General features: G+C 30.6%; 1 protein-coding gene across 2 annotated transcripts; it reads right to left on the bottom strand.

Moving 5' to 3' along the window:
- Nucleotides 1–731: 731 nt before the first annotated feature.
- Nucleotides 732–13,967, bottom strand: LOC124821423 (phosphoinositide phosphatase SAC7-like). Of its 2 annotated transcripts, none has more exons than XM_088104569.1 (20): nucleotides 13,808–13,967; nucleotides 13,612–13,695; nucleotides 12,787–12,917; nucleotides 12,613–12,701; nucleotides 10,855–10,912; nucleotides 10,603–10,659; nucleotides 10,468–10,501; nucleotides 10,235–10,315; nucleotides 5,365–5,471; nucleotides 4,741–4,827; nucleotides 4,574–4,651; nucleotides 4,239–4,309; nucleotides 4,031–4,129; nucleotides 3,674–3,773; nucleotides 3,396–3,504; nucleotides 3,220–3,292; nucleotides 2,954–3,047; nucleotides 2,521–2,610; nucleotides 1,265–1,331; nucleotides 732–1,143 (listed from the first exon to the last, which is right to left on the bottom strand). In XM_088104569.1, the coding sequence occupies exons 1-20, from the start codon at nucleotides 13,965–13,967 to the stop codon at nucleotides 1,013–1,015; spliced, it is 1,800 nt and encodes a 599-aa protein (XP_087960695.1). In that variant the 3' UTR covers nucleotides 732–1,012. The 2 variants fall into 2 exon arrangements, with proteins under 2 accessions (XP_087960695.1, XP_047149251.2); XM_047293295.2 differs by having other exon boundaries at nucleotides 12,613–12,704.
- Nucleotides 13,968–20,647: the final 6,680 nt, after the last annotated feature.

Below are 20,647 nucleotides of genomic sequence, written 5' to 3' on the forward strand. Positions count from 1 at the left end.
TAATAAATCTGCCATTTAAAAAACTTTAATTTATTGCACTATAATTACCCACAAGGACTTGGAACCGAGAAGTTGGTTCCAAAAATCAAGTTTAACATTACAGATTTAAAACAGTGGAACAGAAGCATTTGACACTGGCGGTTCAATGATTGTGAGGTAGTTCCCACTGTGCTTAGGGTGGTCAATCCAGATTCTAAAGTTTGAAAACGAGCAGCATGAGGAGAGTCTATTAGATCACGCGTAGTCCTAAGGTATGAATGGGTTATTTTTTTCCTTGTGCTCCTCCTATTCCCACACCATTTGGAACATTTGACACCTAACAGAATTAGTGACTTCCAACACTACCTTTCCTCCTTTGCTGATAAGAGATAAACATGTTTTTGAAAAGAAGAAAAGGAAAAAATAGTCATTCTCTCTCATTCATATATACCAACTTTTAAGGATTTTTTATGGTATTTAGAAATATTAATTAGTTAGTTAGGAGGGTAATTGAATATAAATGGTTGGAAAAAGGCTGATAGAAGAGATTCAGATTTTTTGTGATTGTAAATTGAGGGGTTGACTCTTTTGAAAGGAGAAATCTTTTGTGAAAGAAATCTTGAAAAACCGAGTTTCCTCATTTTATTTTGTTTTTCTTTTGTCAATTCTCGGTTCCTAACAAAGTGTCTGCAGAAGATACAGCAATGAAACAAAGCAGTTTGAAAGGAACGTATTCTCTTGAAAGCATACAATAAGAATAAAATGAATATGAATTTCCGATAACTTGAGGTGCTTTAATCTTATACAAGACAGAAATAAAACATGCATATACAAAGAGGAAGCCAGAGCAAGAACTGGCAAAAAAGCATAAACCACTGTAATGGGATATGAATCAATTTTGGAAGCTATAATAACTACAAAATTAGTATAATAATAGAATAAGTATATCATAAGAAGTGTGCAAGGGACATTGAAGTGCAAAGATTCGTGCAGTTGAGGATTGTTAATTGCAAACAGTGATCTGTGTATGGAGTCAACACCGGGGCTTGTGTAGGCGAGGTCTGTTGCAGAAAACGCGACCATTGGCCTTCACAAATGCTGCTATACCAACACTAATGCTTGCCCACACAAGTGAGAAGAACAAGTGCTTAAAATCATATCTGACTGCACAAGTTAATTAAAGATCGTCACTTGAAAGCTATGTCAGATATATGCAATTAGTTTCATTAAAATAAGTTTCTCAACTAGAAGGCATAGATTTCTCAACAGTATACAGTTAATTCACCTTGCGTCAACGACATGAGTGTGAAAAAAAAGCCAGTCAAAACCAGACCCAAAGCCAGAGGAAATGACTGCAATGATAAACAAATAAATGTTCAAATTTTAAAATGCAAATCACATCAAGTAATGAATATAAGGAATAACATGAACTTAAGGTGGAGAGCCAAAAATCCGCCAAAAACTCGAAAAGAAAAAGAGAGCACCAAATAGAGAAGGAACATTTGAATAAAGAAAAAACATCAGAGAATGTTAAAAATCAGAAAAAAGGCTGCACTAGGATTCTCTATATGATAGTAATTTGTAATAATCAAATAGACTTTATGTCCAATCTTCCAAGGATGAATGAAGCATATAGAAATCAAATATCTTTTAACCAATGACTAGTTTCAATAATTTTGGAACTTAATGTTCTACGAAATCATTAAATATTAATGATTTTGGGGTTAAATATGTTTTTAGTCCCTAAACTATTGGCCGTTTCTGGTTTTCGTCCCTCTTTCAAAGTAAGGTACAATTTGGTCCTCATTCTTTTCGAAACGTTCGTTTTAGTCCTCGGAATTTTGATTTTAGTCCTCATTTTGTTGCTAAATGAGGACCAAATTTTTAAACGGTGTTAGTTTTTGAGGACTAAAACGAACGTTTTCGGAAAGAATGAGGACCAAATTGTACCTTACTTTGAAAGAGGGACGAAAACCAGAAACGGTCAATAGTTTAGGGACTAAAAACATATTTAACCCATGATTTTGAGTATGTTTGCTTTTAAAATAAATATGAATAAAATAAATTAAATTTCTACAAAAGTATAAAACTGTATTAAAAATTTATTTATCCTTTGGATCTATATAATTTTATGTAATGTTATTGACAAAATAAATTTAAATATTATTTTCAATTTTGTAAATTAATTATTTTATAATTAGTCATTTTCAATTTTTATATCAAGAATATTTTTATAACTTATTAAATTATTTAATTAATTTAATTTTTTTGTTCAAATTAATCAAATTCAATAAAACTTTCCATTCTTTTTCCTTGACTTTCTATTCTTCTTTTGTTTCAATTTAAACAACTTCAGTTTCTCTTCTCTTCGTTCCTTTCTTTCCCTTTTTATTTCCATCCCAATCAAAACAAATCCCAACTCATAAAAGTATAATAGGAATGAATTTAGCCATATTTAAAAGAGAAGTAAACATTGATTTATATTAAATTTCTGATAACTTTTCTAAAACCAAAAAGATATAGTCTAGAAATTGAACTTACAGCAATAGCTTCAATGCCTTGATTCTGAGAAGGACTATGTTCTCGGTTGGCAGAAACTATGAAATGCCCTTGTAAGAGATCAATTGCATCCTTTACATTAAAAAGAAGAAGTCATGAACAGGATCAATAACTGATGAACAAAGTTTCATGATATGATCACAACTACGTGAAAAATAAGAATTGTCTACCATGGGAGAGATATGTGAACCTTGATAAAATCATATAAGAATACTATTTTTAACAAAAACACTGTACATTTATGATTACTTATCTTTTTTATTATTTCTACTAAATATGAAACTTTTAACTCTACTTGAATTTCTAAAAGAGGATAAAAGAGAAAATTCAAACATATGAAGGACCAGACATACAACGTACGTTCGTATGTTAATAAGTAATGACAGCATGCACATATGAGATAAGATAGAGAGACCTGCTTTGTTCCATCACAGAAGTTATTCAAATAATAGCGCATAAGAGCATTCACACCATCATTTACTATCCCCTGCATTGTGCGATGCCCAAATCTGAATCCAAACAAAACTTAATGAGGAGGTGGCACAAGGTTAAATTTTAAACTTAGGAGCGTCACGATTGAAAATTATAAGAAATTGTTACACCATTTTTGAAATTATCCCTATGCTAATGTAATTACGTGTGATGAACAAGGAAAGTGATGGAAAAATTGACGGGAAATACCGGACAAAGTCTCCTTTGAGAGCAGGAGTGCCTGTATATTGAGTACTTATATCATCCCCATGATTAGCCCACACTGATAATAGAGTCAGTCAGAAGAGAAACTAGGTTAGAAATCCTATGAAACAATCTAAACAGGAGAAAAATTTATGTAACTTGAAAATTAGCAATACACGTACAGATCTTATAGCTGTCATCTAGATTTGGATGTGAACTAATGGTTTCCTCGGCACCAAAGATCCCAATTCTTCTAAGCTGGAATTCTAGCATATTTCTGCCTATCATGCTCTGCATATGAGTAAGAACATTATTAAGTGGGAAAATCATGCAACAAATGCACACATTGGTAAAAATAGATAATGCTGAGCTTTTTATTTGATACTAAGCAGCAAGTCCAAACTGATAATACAGAAGGAATTAAGCGTTTAAAAAACTTGCATCGCATAGACCAACCGACCTGAGTAACATTTGTACGGTCTAGACAATCAATACAATTGGTTCTCACAACCCCAAGTTGCTCCTTCATTTTCTCTCCCTTTTCATTCAATAGAAGGTATCTACAATTTCAAAACAGAATAGTAACGAGGGATCAAAATTCTGGAACCCTTCAAATAATGCCGAGTAAAAATTGATTACAAACATAGAAAGGAAAGAGAGTCTGCAGCCAGACAACAAATTACATTATGCAACATAGTAAAACTATAAATGTTGAGGTCTACTTGGGCATAGCAGGCAATGAATGCAAATCAAATCATTGAATATGAGACAATTTTATATCTAAATGATTAAAAACTTAAATAATAAAATATCATACCCATTTCTCTCAATAAAATCAGATATTTGATCATAAAGGATTGAAAGACGATCAAAATGGATGTGCCCGCAAACGTGATGGAAATCGAAATGCAGATATCTACAAAAAAGTAAAAAGGGTTTGCACCAATTCCAAAAACAGATATATATGTGTCTCTGTGTGTGTGTATATATATATATATATATATATAAGTGAAAGAGACTCCTACCTGACATCATTACCAGATACATGTTGCATTGTCTTTCCATATTTTTCGCATAGCCGACCTTCTCCTCCGTGCTATTAAGAAACCACGTAGAGAAGAAAATACACTCAAATAGATGCATGGTGATACATAAATCCATCCTTATTAACACGATATTCTTAGGACATGCACAGCATTATACATTATAGAATGATAGTATTTGGTCGGTACCATATTCTTGACAGTATGCAATTTCTATAGTTACTTTTAGGGTTCAGCATCCAATTATAGACCCGAGAATCATCTGTGACATTCATGAGATAAGCCTTTTAAGTTTTTTGGAATGGAATAATATTCACCTCGTTAACTAGGTCAATAGCTAACACAGACCCATACTTTTTTCTTAAATCTAAGAAATGCCTCTCCAAAACTCGGGGCTGCATAATAAACAATGAAACCATAGTCAAATACATTTAGTTTATTAGATGAAAACTTCAAGAAATAAAGCAATAAAATAACAACTTACAGCTTCCTCATGGTTCAGTAATTCATACTTCGGTTTATATGTTAAGTCAACAATTTGCTGCCAAGGCAGCGGAATTGAACCACGAACCTGCAAATTATAAGCAAATTAGATACTTATGTAAATGAAAAGCATGATTACAGGTCATTTTAGCAAGTCAAAATTTCACCATGGATTATGACTCGCTACCAAGCATACAATTATGATTTTCTGCAGCTACCAAAGCTTACTTTTCAAAATTTGACAATTAATTTGCTTTTTTCAGATAACAATTGTTTATTTGCTTCTGGAGAGAAAAGCTAACTTCTGATGTAGTTTACTATCAATACATTGAAACGAAACATCAAGCAGTAATTCATACAGGGAATGAAGTTCGACCAAAAAACTAAGTAAATGAATAATTTTCTAAACATATGGTATAGGACTTAAAAAATGGTAATTTTCTTATCTAATACAAGGTAAAGTAACAATTGGTGAGAAAAGTTCAATTTAATAATTGAGCTAATGTTAATCAAAGAGCTATTTCAAAATAGCTATAGATCCTAATGATTTGAAATAGAATCATAAATTAAAAAAAATCTAGAAAACCATTATATTGCATTGCAGTATGATAGTACAAAGCGTTACCTGAACAATTGATCCTGTATACCCATTGATCTTCATAATTTGCTCTGTTTCCACAAAATTAGCCACATATCCATCAGGATCAGCTCCTCTTCTCCACATTCGGGTTCCTTTCAGGAAATGATTGTGTTTGTGTCATTAGCCAATCAATCAATGACACTAATTCAGTACAATCTATTGGGAGTTTTTTGTACTCTACTAGGCGATAACAGATTAACTGTTATCTGTAATATGGCACCCTAGTAACCAATATCAACGACACGTGCTTCATTAAGCAGCCACAGATGACAACGAAGTTTTCTCACACAAATTTTATAGTTTATAGATTATGTTAGACTAAAGAGATTGTCTATTTTAATTTTATCTTTAGCATTAAATGTATGACAACTTTGGGGTTGTATGTGGTTTTTGGTAAAGGGTTGTTTGTTCAATAAAGGCTGTCAACTGAAGTTGAGTTAATCTTCTTTGCTGAAGTCAACTTTCCATGGCTAAATGTTGTGTTCGAATCCCTAAGAATACACCAGAATAAGATATTAACCCTAAAACATTTTGTGTTGATTCTGAATTACACACAAAAGTAAATGCTTTAATTATGAGAATAGGTTAGTTACCTCATTTTATATAACCATAAATCATTGAAGTTAACTATGATTTCAATAGTTTAGGAATCCCTTAATTAGATCTTTGGCATTCTATTTAAGAGAAATTTCTGTTCTAATTATAAAAAATTGCTTCTGACGCTGTATCCAAGCTCCGAAATCCTTGGGAGCCTGTGTAGTCTCGTGGCTTGCACTGTCACAAGTTTCTTCCTTCTCTCTTTCACTGTTATCCTTCTTGGCTTGCAATGCCAAACTCATCTAAAACCCCAAAATTCTGGAAAAATGTTTGATACACAAAAGGACCCTATCCAGTCAGAAATATAGGTATCGCCGACTTAACCCAGCCTGTGTTGCAATGAAAAAAAAAGTATCTAAATTGGGCAATCTCACCAACAGAACCGTGAAATAATCAGATCCCAAGTTAGTGTTGTTCACTCTGTTGCAATTGTGGTTTCTGTTATTTGTGAGGAAATTACTTTAGTTCTTACTTTACTAATAAAATTAGCGTCAGTGTTTATCATGGTATCCAGAGCTCATTGATCCTTTTTCTTGGCTTTCGCCACAATTCTTGACGGGGTTTCCCCTTCAATCCCGGTGGCTTCTCCGGCCACATTTTCCCATCAAATCACTAAAAAGCTTTATGAGAAGAATTTTTTGCTATGTTGACAACAAACCGAACCTATTATCAACGCGTTTTCAGCGGTTTGTTGTTTCTCCTTCTATTCCGATGCTTATTCTTTCTAAAAGTGATCGTTATCAGAGTTTCATCAATCAATAGTACCTGGCTTGGGAAAAGCAAAAGCAATTTCTTCTTGCATGGCTTCAATCGTCATTATCGAGTTCAATGCTTGATCGTGTTCTTGGACCAGTTTACTCTCATGAAATATGGGACAAAATACATACATATTTCTGTCATCAAACTCACACTTGGGCAAGATAACATGAATTTGAACTTCATCATTCATTACTGGAAAATACCACAATTGAAGAGTACTTACTTTGCATCAGAAGCACTTATTGATACTTTCTGCTGTTCGAGATCCAACTTATCATCGTGAACACTTGGTTCTACTTTAGAAGGCTCACCAAAATAATTTCATGATATTATTCTTTAGTTGAAAGTCGTATTGGTGAAATTTCAAGCGAGGAAGAGAAGATTCAATTCTTGCTTATGAACTTAGAAATCAAAAGTACAACCTCTCATCCTTTTCGATTCGTCTTTTGTGAATATTATAGAAGCTAAATTGATAAATCAGAACTTAGACTCAAATGTTAACTATCAAAATCTAATTCTAAATTTCGAAACCAAGGCAATTGTGGTGGTCCTTTGGGTAGGTCGAGAACGAACTGGTGACAAAAGAAGTATTCAATGCTAGGTTTGTGTCAAGTACGGTCACAACACATTAACATGCTAGAACAAGTTTAATATCCAATATCAATTATCAAATAATGGAGGTTCCAATTGGTCTCGGCAGTGGAATCAATCTAATTCATCATAGTTGAATTCTTATCCAAAAAATCGTGGTAATCCTTATCAGTGGCATTTACCTGGTTCCTCTCAGTTGCAACCACAATAGCAGCAACGATATTAAAGGAAAAAACATCAGCCTATGATTGTAGATTTTGATCCAACACCAAACTCAACCTGGTTTTCTGAATTAGGTGCTTTCTGTCATGTAACAATAAACGCTCAAAACATTCAGCAAAGTTCTTCTTTTAAAAGTTTTGATAAGATATTTTTATGGTCAAGGTCTGAAAATATTTTCACTGTGTTCCTCAAAGTTTTCCACACCATATTGCAATCGTGTCTGATTAGTTCTTCATAGTATATATTACATGTCCCTCGTATAAGCAAAAATCTCATTAGTGAAAGCAATTTTTCTTGTGACAATCTGTACATTTTTTAGTTTTATTTTAACAAGTATTTTGTTAAATCTGGACTCCATCGAAATTCTTCTTCAAGGTCATGTCGTCCTTATGGGCTCTATCAATTTTGCAATCTGTCTCTTCCCTCAGCTAAAATTTTGTCCCACTTTCCTTGTATGAACAACTCTTCCATATACTGGCATCTTACATTAGGACATCCTAGTTCAAATGTCCTTTGTCTTGTCTTTCAACAATATAATATCAACTTTTTTAATAAGGTTTGAGTTTCCTTTCGGTTTGCATGTTACATGGGAAAAACTCATTTTTTACCAATTGTCTCAAAATAAGTATGTCTCTCCTTTGGAATTGATATATAGTGACCTATGGAGACATGCTCCCATTAATTCTCATGGTAATTTTCGTTACTGCAAATCCTTTTTCGATGCCCACTCATCTTTCACATGGATATATAGATCTTCTTAAAAATAAATTTAATGCCTTAAAAGTTTTTAAACAGTTCAAAAGCATGTTTGAGTTGCAATTTAATGAACACATTATTGGGGAGAAGGAGGTGGGAATTTCATGTATTTATTTGCTAACTTAATAAGATAGGCATTATTCATCATTTATTACTCATCGCCAAAGTGGTAATGTGGAGAGAAAACATTGACACATAGTTGAAATGAGTCTTTCTCTTCTTAGTCAAACCTCTCTTCCCTAAACCTTATCATCCTCTCACCATTGTTGTTTACCTCATAGGTTATCCTAAAATTGTTTGTTGCTTCACAGAAAAATATTACTTGGACTCTTGTTCCTTCATCTCCAAGCAGGATTTGCGTTGGAAGCAAAAAGGATTTTAGAGTCAAAGAAAATGGAGATAGCTCAATAAACAATTACGAGGCTAGACTGGTGGCAGAAAGATTTAATTAAAGGTTTGAATATTATTTTCAGAACATTATCTCCTATTATTATACCTGTCATGATTCACATTATTCTCACTCTTGAACTTAGTAAAAAATGGCCTATATTTCAACTTGGTGTAAATAATATTTTTCCATGTTGAAGCTTAAGATAAATATATGGTCTGCAAGTTGAATAGAGCGATGTATGATCTCAAAATAAATCTATGGTCTATACAAAGTAACCTTTGTATAAACCTCCACACAAAAAAAAAAAAAAAATCAATTAAGAAAAGAAAAGGAAAAAACAAAGCCTACCTATTGTATGTATCCCTTGGCCACCGAATGAGCTTTATATTTATATATTTATCAATCAGGTTTATTTTCCAATTTATAAGCCCACCCTACTACTGATACAATGTCTCCCAGGAGGCCAAGTTACCAAAAGACCAAGTATGGTTTGCTTCTAATGCCTTAATTTCATCACTTGGGACACACTTTGCAAAAGATAAGCTTGATGAAAAAGGGCTCTTTGGCACAAAAGATCTGGTTGATGAAAGATTGTAAGAAGGACTATGGGTACGGTTGGTAAGAGAACAGTGTTGTGGGGGGTTTTGGTTTGTCTAGTGGATCTTCAAATAGGAACAATAATTAGTAGAGACCTAAGAAGAACATGATAGAGGCCAAGAAAACCTAAAGAAGAAAAGACTTTCAAGATAAGGAAGCATGCTAGAGACAGGATTAGAAATGTGAATTCCATCACTAACGAACATTGGAGACGAGTTTTAGCTTTACTTTTTCGTAAATTCTTTATAAGACTTAGCATTTTGGTATTGGACAAATTAATGATGGAAGCTAGAAGATTAGTTAGGTTGTTAGTTAACAACCCTATTGTAACTATCTCATGATTGAACTTGTGAGAGAAGTTTATATCATTGGTAGAAAATATGAGGTAGTTAAATTGTTAGTTAAAAGTAGCTAACTTATAATTATACAAACTTACGAATAGTTGGCCGAATATGCTAAGAATTATAGTTTAGGTTGTCACAGAATATGTAAATGAGCTTTTATTTGACTCATTAGAGAAGCTTCTCAAATCATAGTTAGGAAGCATATGTTGTCTTAACAAGGCCTAGTTAAAGAAAGCTTCTACCATAAGCTTCTTCTTTCTTTAAATACTTTTGTAAATAGGCCGTTTAGACAACTTTAAATGAAATTGAACTTTTTAGCATTTGGTAATCGTGAGGAACACTAGTCTTGGGTGAGATAATCACCCTTGTTTCTTATCAACAAATTTCCATATTCAAAGTGGTAAATCCTTTTCCACTTATCACTCATTTGGTTGTAGTGTGTTATTTTTTTTTTCCATCCATGTTTTTCTGTTCTTGGTGTACTGTGATTTGGGAGAGTTCATGGTTGATTCAACCTTATACAAAGCACAAGCAAAAACTTCGTAAGTGCATAGATAATGAAGAAACAAATACAAATTTATTAAAACATATTAAATACCATTTCTTCTCGTGCATCTCCTAGCGATTAACGTGATTTCAATAATATCTTTCCCGATAGCAGATTCAAAGTGATGAAAACCTAATGATTTGTTAAGGATAATCCTAAAAAGAAATAATTAATGATTGACATATAACACTATAATTGGTCAAAATAAAGCAAATTACCCAAACAAATATTACTTGTCAAAAAATGAGTAAAGGAATAGATATATAGCGATGGGAAAAGGATACTGCCTTGGACGATAGGGAGTAAGTATGGGTCAAGCTGCATGCACAGAATTAAAACATTATTAATTAGTTAGTAATATACGAATGCATAAGCAATCAAGGAACCAAAAAAGTATGAACAAGTTTAAAACAGCCTACCTTGTTCTCTATGAGCCCTTCCAACAGATAATTATTCCATAGAAATCGAGGCTCTGCCTGTGTTAAAGCATTGGTAACATAAGCAAAAAATAGAAAATATGAAACGAAATAGAAAATCAGATTGAATCACCACAGTGGCATTGTTTGCATATATACATTGAAAGAGCTGAGGGTAGTGATAAGCTCAAACTTTTCAATTTTGGGTAGTAAAATTCTTCTATAACAAATGACTAGACAAAGGCAATATATTACCTGTCTCCAAAGGGGAAGCGACCTAGACTCGTCACCAAGGTCATTTAGCCTTTGGGTACTGCAGCGCATAATATTTAAGTCATATCATAAATACAATTTTCCAATTACTTTTTTCTTGCAATCACAAACATAACAAGTTTTTCTAATAATGTATTTTTTTTACCATATTATAGAATTATAGATGTATATTGATTTTGTAAATGATTAATCTACATAGAAAAACTTCATAAACCACTTTTTTAGGATCTTCACTTCCAGTTATATATTTTTTTAATTCACTAAATTCAGACTTGAGAGTTTATTTAAGAGAATTATTATCTTTCTTTTGAAACCAATATAAGAGCATCTCCCAGGGGTTATACACCAAGTTATAAAATATTAATCTTATAAGATCTCCCCAATAAAGTATAAAGTATGGTAATCTAACATAAAAAATAAGAATATGGGTCATAAAAATTTAAAATTTTCTTTTATATTTTTGCAACTTCCAAATAAAAGATTAATAAAAGTATGAGATTCTTACATAGAGTAAAAATTACAAAAAATAAAATAAAAATCACATTGATACCCACAAAAATTGAATTAAAATTAAGGCCTCCTAAATTGCCCTTTGTCATATTTTAATCATGCATCTGATTATATTGTAAACATTTCTCACCTTCAAGATCTATCAAAGTCAATTTACTTTTAATGCATTCGGTGTCTTATGATTTCACCCGATAGTCATTCACTTATAAGAAATTAAATTTGATTTCTGTACTTTGAGATTTCAATTTTAATTAATTTCATATGATGAAATTTGATATGTATGTCATATATATAAATGTTTATATGTATTATAGTATGCATTAACGAAAACATCATACCAAGGCCTTTTAATTTAAAAATTATTAAATAAAATAAATTGATATCTCAATTGCAATATTAAGTATTTCCCCTCAGTATAAATACTTTATATTAAAATGTAGCGTTAGATAATTAAAAAGAGTGAATATAATAGTCAATAAATTTATAATAAAAGTAATTTAAATATTAATAAGTTCAATTAATAAATATATCTTTCCCTCTTAAGTATGAATGCATTTATTGATAATTTAATGTAATATTTGAATTTGTGGGTACATTTGTATCAATAAAATGAATTTTGGGTAGGATGAGAATGACAAACTAATCATAAATTATGATTATGGCTTCTAATTAAGGTGATAATAATAGGGAACATCAACCCCATACTTTCTTTTCTTATACGAACCAGCCCACAACCTTCAATTTAAATTGAAGTACTAGCAAATACTTCTAATTAAGAATGGTGTAATTTACAACTGTATATAATGAAGCCTTTTAGTGAAGATTACCGATGATATATTGATTAAGTCCAAATATAGATTATCAGTCGAAGAAAAATACAAGTTTATTAAAAGAGACATTTTAAAGTTACACTCACTTCAATTCCTTCTCATTAGTCATTTCAAAACTTAGCGTGAATGTCCTCAAGCATGCACGAATACACACTTCGGCCATTAAACAACAAAGCCTGATGTGATTATCCTTAATTCCGTGATAAAAAATTGTAATATACTAATTAGTGTTACAAAAAATAAAGGTATGCTTTTTAAATTTGAATACGTTAAAAGATTGCATGGTTGCACACCCGCTTGCTAATCGGAAGATAATTTCCCTAAGAATAATTAAGAGTAATGTCTGATTCCCTGAAAATTTGGATGCTTGCTAAAAATATAAAAACAAATAAAAGTTCACCTGAGTGTTAAATTGGCGTCGTACGAGAAGAACAGACCCGTAGTCTTCTCAGCAACTCTTAATATCCCAGAAAAATCGATCTCTGTCTTCTTCTGACACATTACACAGCGATTATGAGTTTCAAATTGCTTATTAACATAAAATCAACGATACAAGTGGAACTCTAGCAGGTACCTGTTGTTCAGAAGGGATATTGCGTTGGGAACAATCACATGGAAAAACCTTTAGAGATGAAACTTTGAAAATTGGATGTCCCAAGTAGGATCCAACACATTCACGCCCGGTTATAGCCAGCAAATACGATCCTAAGGCATTTAAAGTTCAACCCAAAGTAAATGGTCAAATGGATGTCTACTATTGAAAAGGAATACATCCATGCAAGAAAGTGTTGGAAGTCACATCTACTGAGACCAAGTCATAGTTTATAAGTGGGTAAAAACATCATCTTATAAGTCCATTTTATGGGATTGAGTTAGGCTTAAAAATTCACTTTTTAACATGGTACTAGAGTCATGGTTAGAGCCTATCTTAACAAGTTATATGTGGCATTTTTGTTTTCACCCGTTGTCGGACCGCTATCGGACCACTCCATTAATTTCTACTCTTACACACGAGATATTTATACCTCGGTGTGAAAGGTGTATGTTGGAAGTCTCACGTCAAGTAGAGATAAAATCAATTTATAATATATAAGTGAAGTGTAAACCTCACCTTACAAACCGATTTTGTAGAGTTGAGTTAGACTTAAAAACTCATTTTCACCTCGTATATATAAAATAGATATATGCAAAATAAATATCATGATCAAAATCAAAAGCACTGGCAAAGAAGAAAAACCAGAGACTTCGAGCACTGACTCTAGTTGATGTAAATGAACCAAAAGCAACTAATCACACTTGGTCATCATATATACTATTTATTTAAGACAATATCAGAAAAGAAAAAAAAAATTCACAATTCACCTTGGCTCTGCTATTGCTAAGGCTAACGTTCACTTACCCTCCAAAAGCCGCAACATCCCAGCCACCCCATAAATTGTGAAAATTTTAGGAACTCGAACGGTACTGCTTTCAGAAATCTCATCTGTAGAAAACAAAAAATAAAAACACAGAAAGCGAACACTCAGTTATACTGAGAGCACATGACAAATGAAAAACGGGAGCAAAATATCAACGAAAACAGAGTAAGAACGAACCAATGAGCTTGATGGAGCCATCTTTTCGACTAACTGACAAATAAGAACCCGAAGAAGATCCATCTGTTGGTTCAATCACATACTGATTCGGAAATTCCCAAAGCCGCATTTTCGTGTATAGCTTCTGTCCAGACTCTACCTTCTCCATCATCATTGACATTCCCACCACACTGTACGCAACACAAACACAATTGTTCAAAAATTAAGGAAGACCAGTAATTTAACGTCAAAGTAAATTTCAAATACTTTTCTGGAATTTTAAAGATTCACAGAGGCAGAAATCCAATCAAAATTACTCAAACTAGTGTCCATTCGAATGAAAGAACAAGGTTGAATTAAAAATAAAGTTTCAGAATTTTGTCGCACTTTATGAAACGCAGAAAGAGGAAAAGAAAATGTTCACCTTGTTGAAGAGTGAAGATTAAGAATGCAAATTAACCAGTTCTTGATAATTAGAATGCGACCAAGTTACGAGGAGGGAGGAGGAGTGTGCGTCGTGTGTTTTGAAACTAAGGGCGTGTTTGGAAGCTTTGTCAATCACCACATGCTAGCGAGATAAAGATGGCCATGCTAAAGGTTTGTATTCGTAATGTCCAAACGCGCTTGGGGCACTGAACAGGAAACTTCGATTGGCCCTGCTATAATGGCGCCGAATAATTGTAATTTGAAACGCGTGGAACGAAATTACATGCTACAAGGCTAACACTATGGAGAACCCTACGACGTAGTCAATTTAAATTTAAATTTTTATAATATATATCCACCCCACCTTGTTTTAGTTTAGAATCGATTTCCTTTGGTGAGCATGATTTTTGAAAAGCTTTGATGAGTATGATAGATGTTAAGAATTATATTTTTTGTTATTTTTATAAACAAACATTTTATATATTTGTTTTAAGCGTGATTTAATCTCAGCTGTTGTTTTTCTTAATATTTTATCAATTTTATCCTTTAATAATTATTTCCTTAAATTTAATATTTTTTATTTGACATTTTTTAAACTTAATCATTTTTTAATTATAAAACCACCTACAAAATAAATAAAAATTATTTACAATCAATTTATAAAATCATTCATATTTGATCTTATAATTATAAAATTAAATAATAATAATAATAATTTTGTTATCTTTTATTATAATAAAAAAATGAACACGTCTGAGTTTCTAAGTGTAAAATGTAGATTTACTTTTGTTATAAGTAACTCACTCCTAATTTTTGTTTAAATACAAAATAATATTATACTTGTCATTGAAGTAAGTAAAGGAGCATTTGACAGAATTTTTTTTAATTTCTTTTTATTATGAGGTTGAGAAAATGTATTTCTTCATTTTTTTTATTTACCTTTTAAAAAATAATCACATTAAAAAATCAAACTATGTCGTGGAAGAAAGGTTTTAAGTTGAAATATTGAGTAGTTTTATTTATATATTTTTTGTTTTAGTATTTTTATAAAAAAAAAAATCGTTTAGTATGTTAGTCTTTTGTATTTTTGAGTTTGTTAATAGAAGTTCAGACCATTAACTAAGTATATGTTATAAGATATGTGATATTATGAATATTTCAAAAAAGGATAAATTTTGGAGAAGGAAAATTCAAAAGGTCAACATCAGATCAAAAGATAATTGATCTTTTCAAAAGATTTTGATTTGAGAGAAATTCAAATAAGAGGATGATGAAGTGGTTATTAAATGAAGTAAATAAAAAAAATGATTTTTTTAAGAGGTATTCTTGATGTTCATTATTAAGTAGAATTATTATTTGAGATTTTAAGTATAGGATTGATCTTAATTCCTTTTAAAATCAACTTTTATTGTTATGTTCAGGATTTTTTAAAAATTTTAATTCACAAGGATAGTTTTTTATTATTTAATAAAAAAAGATGTAGTTTTGATAAAAATTAGTATAATAATTATTTTGTACATATTTAAAAAATAAATTAAGTTAATTTATATTTGATTTTAATCTTTCATCCCTAAATAATATATAAATATTTTATAAAAAGTTAACCAAAATATTTTTTTAATTATAATCATATCATAGATATATAATTTCATTATTTTAAAAAAGTAAAAATATAATATAATTTAAGTTTGTTTAAGCTTAAAATAAGGTAATTTTGAAAGAAAAGAAAATTCAAAGTAAGTCATTTTTTATAAGTCCAGAAATTATTTATATTTGAATACAATTGTAAATAATTTTTTTATGTTTTTGAAAGTTTTTATGAAATTATTTTTATAAATTATTTAAAAAATATTATATATAAATAAATTTTTAACTTTTTTCTTTTTGACATCTAAAATATTATAAGTGTGTTTCAGTTTAAAAAAAATTCTCAAAAGAATCCTTTATAAAAAATAAAATAAGTTATTACTTTTATAAAACATTGTTAATATAACATAAATATTTTTATATATCAAAATTGAATAAAAATATATACAATTTTATAAAATAAAAAAAATAAAAAATTAGATATTAATACAATTGCATAATTTTATTTAGGCAAGTGCACATGATTAAATTACAGTATTACTTAAACCAATATGCTAACTTAATTAGAAAATTTTTGAATATTATTTAGAATATTTTAATAAAAATAAAATAGTTAATAAATTTAAAAAAATCCATAAACTGGTTCTGACGAGTTGAGTTTTATAAACATTTAACTTTATGAGTTCTTTTAATAAAATATTTTTTTGTCATGTAGACTTTTTTTTTTCCAAAATCATATGAACTCAGATCAAGTCTTACTGTAAGGATCGAGAAATTCAAAGAAAGTGGAGAATGACAAGTGTATGCAGTTGATTGGATTGATTGGTTTTGACAGTGATATATATATGAAATTTTCAAATTTCACATTTCACTCTCTGCATGCACCATCTCACTCTAACTTTCTGAATCCTTCTTTTCTCCTCCTTCTCTCTAGATTTCTTTCATCTCATTTCATCTATTCTACAATCAGACTGTGCCTCTGGAATTGTGGTGTCAAGAGCTTCCATTTCTACCGATCAGACTCTTGTTTAGAGCTTGTAAGTTTCATTCCTTTAATTCTTGTGAATTTCTGGAATTTCTGACACATGCAAGTAAACTTTGTTGTTTGCATGTGTTTATTAGCCTTTTCTTTCTCTTTATAACTTCCTTTTTGGTACTTTGGTGGGTCTCTTCTCACCAATCAATGAGTTATAGGTGTCCTTAGGATTTTCTAGAAGTGATCAAATTTTTGGAAGGATATAAGTCTTTCGGTTTGGTTAAGAAGTAAGGGAAGCTAGTTAATTTAATTGTTTGGTTGGTGATGTATGAAAACGTTGTTTGATGGTTTTGCATGTTACTGAAATTGAATGTTTGGGTGATCGACATTGTTGTTTGACATGTTAAATGTTGTGATTGTTAAGTTGTAGACTATACCGATCTTGGGGTGAATTCTGGATTGGGAAAAATATTAAGTTTTGGGAAATTCTAGTGTGTATTTCATTCTGCAGAAGTTCTGCAGAATTATGCAGAAAGTCGAGCGCTCGTTGTTGAACGCTCGGTCAGGTCAGGTAATCGGTTTTAGTGGTATTCAGTTTCGTAGTAGTGTTCTGTCTTAGTGTTGCTCGATTTAGTACTGACGATCGATTTTAACAATATTCGGTCTTGTCATAACGTTCGTTTTTGTACTAGTATACGGTTTATCTATCACGTTCGTTCTCACACTAGTGTTTGGTCTCTTATTAGCACTCGTTCTTATACTAGTGCTCGACCTTGTAATTATATTCAGCTTAATTGGGTTCGGTGTAAGTTATAGGTGTTCGGCTTCTCATGGGCTTTACATGTTCATGAATATTCGGTTATGATTAGATAGTAGTTCTTGTATATAGTTTGGTCATATTGTTGTAACGCTAGGTCTCTTAGTAGTGCTAGGTTTTATCAATGGTATTCAGTATCAATCTTAAGTGTTCGAACTAAGTTGTAGATGTTCGTCTTATGTCATAGTGCTCGGCCTTGTACTGGTACACAATCTTTTAATGATGTTCGGTTTTGTCATAATTAGTGAGTTTCCGTTCGGTTGTACTCTGGGGTTGTGTTGTTGTCGTTCGATCTTCTTTTACGAAAAGTTATTTAGTCTTTAAATGTTGATTTCACTGTTTGTTTTTTATTGCTTGTTATAGCTGCATTGATCTACTATGTATTAGAAATTATATTGATGTTCAAATAAGGTATGATGTTTCTATTGGTATGAAAGAGAATTCCAAGGAGGGATGTCTCGGTGTTGGTTATCAAAGTGGTAAAGTATGAGTATGGACAGCGAAATCCACGAAGTTCATCCTGAAATTCTGATGGTTACCAATTCTCAAGTAGAGATGGGTAATGCATTGTGTGAGAATGGCAGGAGGTCCTAGCCCATAGGTTCTTGGGTTAGTTATAACGGATTAACCTCGGGTGGCAACTGATGGGTTTCCAGTTACTACACCACCCGAGTAGATGAACAGCCTCAAGCTACATATTCATACGATCTGGATAGTCAAGTCAAGTGGTCGGTCTTTGTCTGAAATAATGTGTTCAGTCATTTGCATGAGTTTAAGTGTTTAGTTGATATATGTTTATGTATTTGTTCTGTTTGCATGATTTGTTGTCTATTTTGTTATGTCTTCCGTTCGGTATTCTTTATTTTGCAATGATCACCGTGTGGGTGTGAGCAGAGGGGGAAGAGTGTTCGTTGGAGCAAGCATTGGATGTCGAGGACCCTGTTGTTTAGATTAGGACCATTCGTTATACATCTAATGGTAGTTTTGTATTAATTGTTCGGTTATAACTCTAGCTTTGTAATAACCGTTCGGTTATGTACATAGTTTTGTAGTAGTATAGGAACTTATTTCCAGTAACTGTCCTATTGTATTATTATATGATAACTCCTTTATATATAGTTTATTGCTATATTTTTTACACTTATATTAACATCCAGTGAAAATTACAAAAGATTTTATTTGTTTGTTTTTAATGTTAACTACTACATTTTTAAATTTAAGAATAAAATTGTAAAACTTTTTCTATATAAAATTCCCCTACATAATAATGATTAATAAAATAACTTACCTTAGAATATATTTCTTCAATTATCTATCTTTACTTAACTTTTTTTTTTAATTTTTTCATTAACATTTTATGTTCATTAACATTTTTATGTTCAAATCCAATCAACAACATTATCATCACCATGACTATGTCTTTTTTTGTGAAATCACTCTTTAAACCAACTTTATAAAAAAGAATGTCATTTCTTGGTCAATCACCCACCAAAAGACACTCAAAACTAGAAGTTGAAAACATCACTACCATGATACTAAGAACTCTATTTCATGTCACCTTCCCAAATCTTAGAGAGAAGTAATTCCAATAAAGAAAAGAAAGCATGAACAACCCAACCACGAGCCATTATCATTTGTTAGATCTTGATAATCTAATCAGCACAATTGTCAGACATTCCTAATTCTTCATGTTCATTAGTATACATATATCCAAAAATTGCATTTAATAATCTTTTCATTCTTGGACTCCTTATTATTAGAAATTCCTAAAGCAAATGTAAGGCAATTTTGAGGTGATTTATACCAAACAAATAAAAATTCCTTTATACTCTAAACTTTACTAAAACTGATTCTAAGAGATAATTTATTCTATTCCCAAAATAATGTCAGATAACCTTATTTTAATAAAAGTTAAATATGTTTTTAGCTTTAAATATAAGATTAAAATTCGTCCCTACAAAATTCTTTATGTATTCTGATTTTCAAACTTAAATTTCTTTTATATGTTAATGTTAATAACTAAATTATTTACACTGTTTAACACTTTTCCACTTTAATACCAACTAAGAAACATTTAATATGTCAAAAGAATTAATATAATTAAATTAAAAAATTATATTAATTTATTTTAAAATTTGATACTAAAATATATTAAAATTTCATAAAGTTCAGAAGTTATAAACATATTTAAAACAGTCACTTAACTTATATATACCAATCACCGATTCAAACATCAATAATATGACAATTTTAACAATCTAGACTCGTTCAAGTAGGATACATTAGTAAAAACGCTTAAAAAAAGTATAAAACCAAAAAAAGAGCCCATACCTCCTAAATATATGTAACCCATGTAGTAAGTACTCCACATTTTACACACCTATCCTAAAGCCAACTTCCAATACTAAAATTTAATAAATTATTAATTATATATAATTGTATTTATCCAAGTAGGTCCAGATAATTTATTTTTGAAACAATAATAGAAATAAATATTCAAAATCTATTTATTTGAAGAAAAAAATGACTAATAGAGCAAAAGTTGAAAAACAAAACATTTTCGGAAACATATAATTTTTTAACTGGCTCTTACATATTTTGTTTTCAAAACGCAAATACGAAACGAAATAAAATGAAAAATATAAAGAAATTAATATTTTCTAGAATTATTCTTATCTCATTTCTAATTAAGAATAACAAATATAACGCAAACCAAAATTTACTAAAGTTAACCGTCCCTCATATGTCACTAAGATAGAGTTTCAAAATGATATTATCTTAATAATTCCAATAATTTAAAAAAATAATTTCATAATAAAAGATATTATGTAAATTATTATATCAAATATGGGACAGAATATCCTAACTTGAAAAATTATTTCCTTCAGAAAACATTGTATATAACTTTCTAAGTTTACAATTTATTTATTTATTATTCTAAGAAATGTCAATTCTCATTTATTTTCAGAGTACTTTATTATTAAACCAGTAAATACATTTTTGCCTTTATTTCATCTCTCCTTTTATCATTTTCTTTCTTTTTTATTTTCCTGTC

This window comes from Vigna umbellata, chromosome 1 (assembly GCF_029865625.1).
Source record: "Vigna umbellata cultivar VRB3 chromosome 1, Vumbellata_1.0, whole genome shotgun sequence".
Classification (NCBI taxonomy): domain Eukaryota; kingdom Viridiplantae; phylum Streptophyta; class Magnoliopsida; order Fabales; family Fabaceae; genus Vigna; species Vigna umbellata.

Coding starts and splice junctions, on each gene's coding strand:
- LOC124821423 (XM_047293295.2), bottom strand. CDS start 13,967: ATGTCAATGATGATGGAGAAGGTAGAGTCTGGACAGAAGCTATACACG. Junction 5,472..10,234: donor GAGATGCACGAGAAGAAATG/GTATTTAATATG, acceptor ATTTCCTGAAAG/GAACCCGAATGTGGAGAAGA. Junction 2,611..2,953: donor TCTGTGATGGAACAAAGCAG/GTCTCTCTATCT, acceptor TTTAATGTAAAG/GATGCAATTGATCTCTTACA.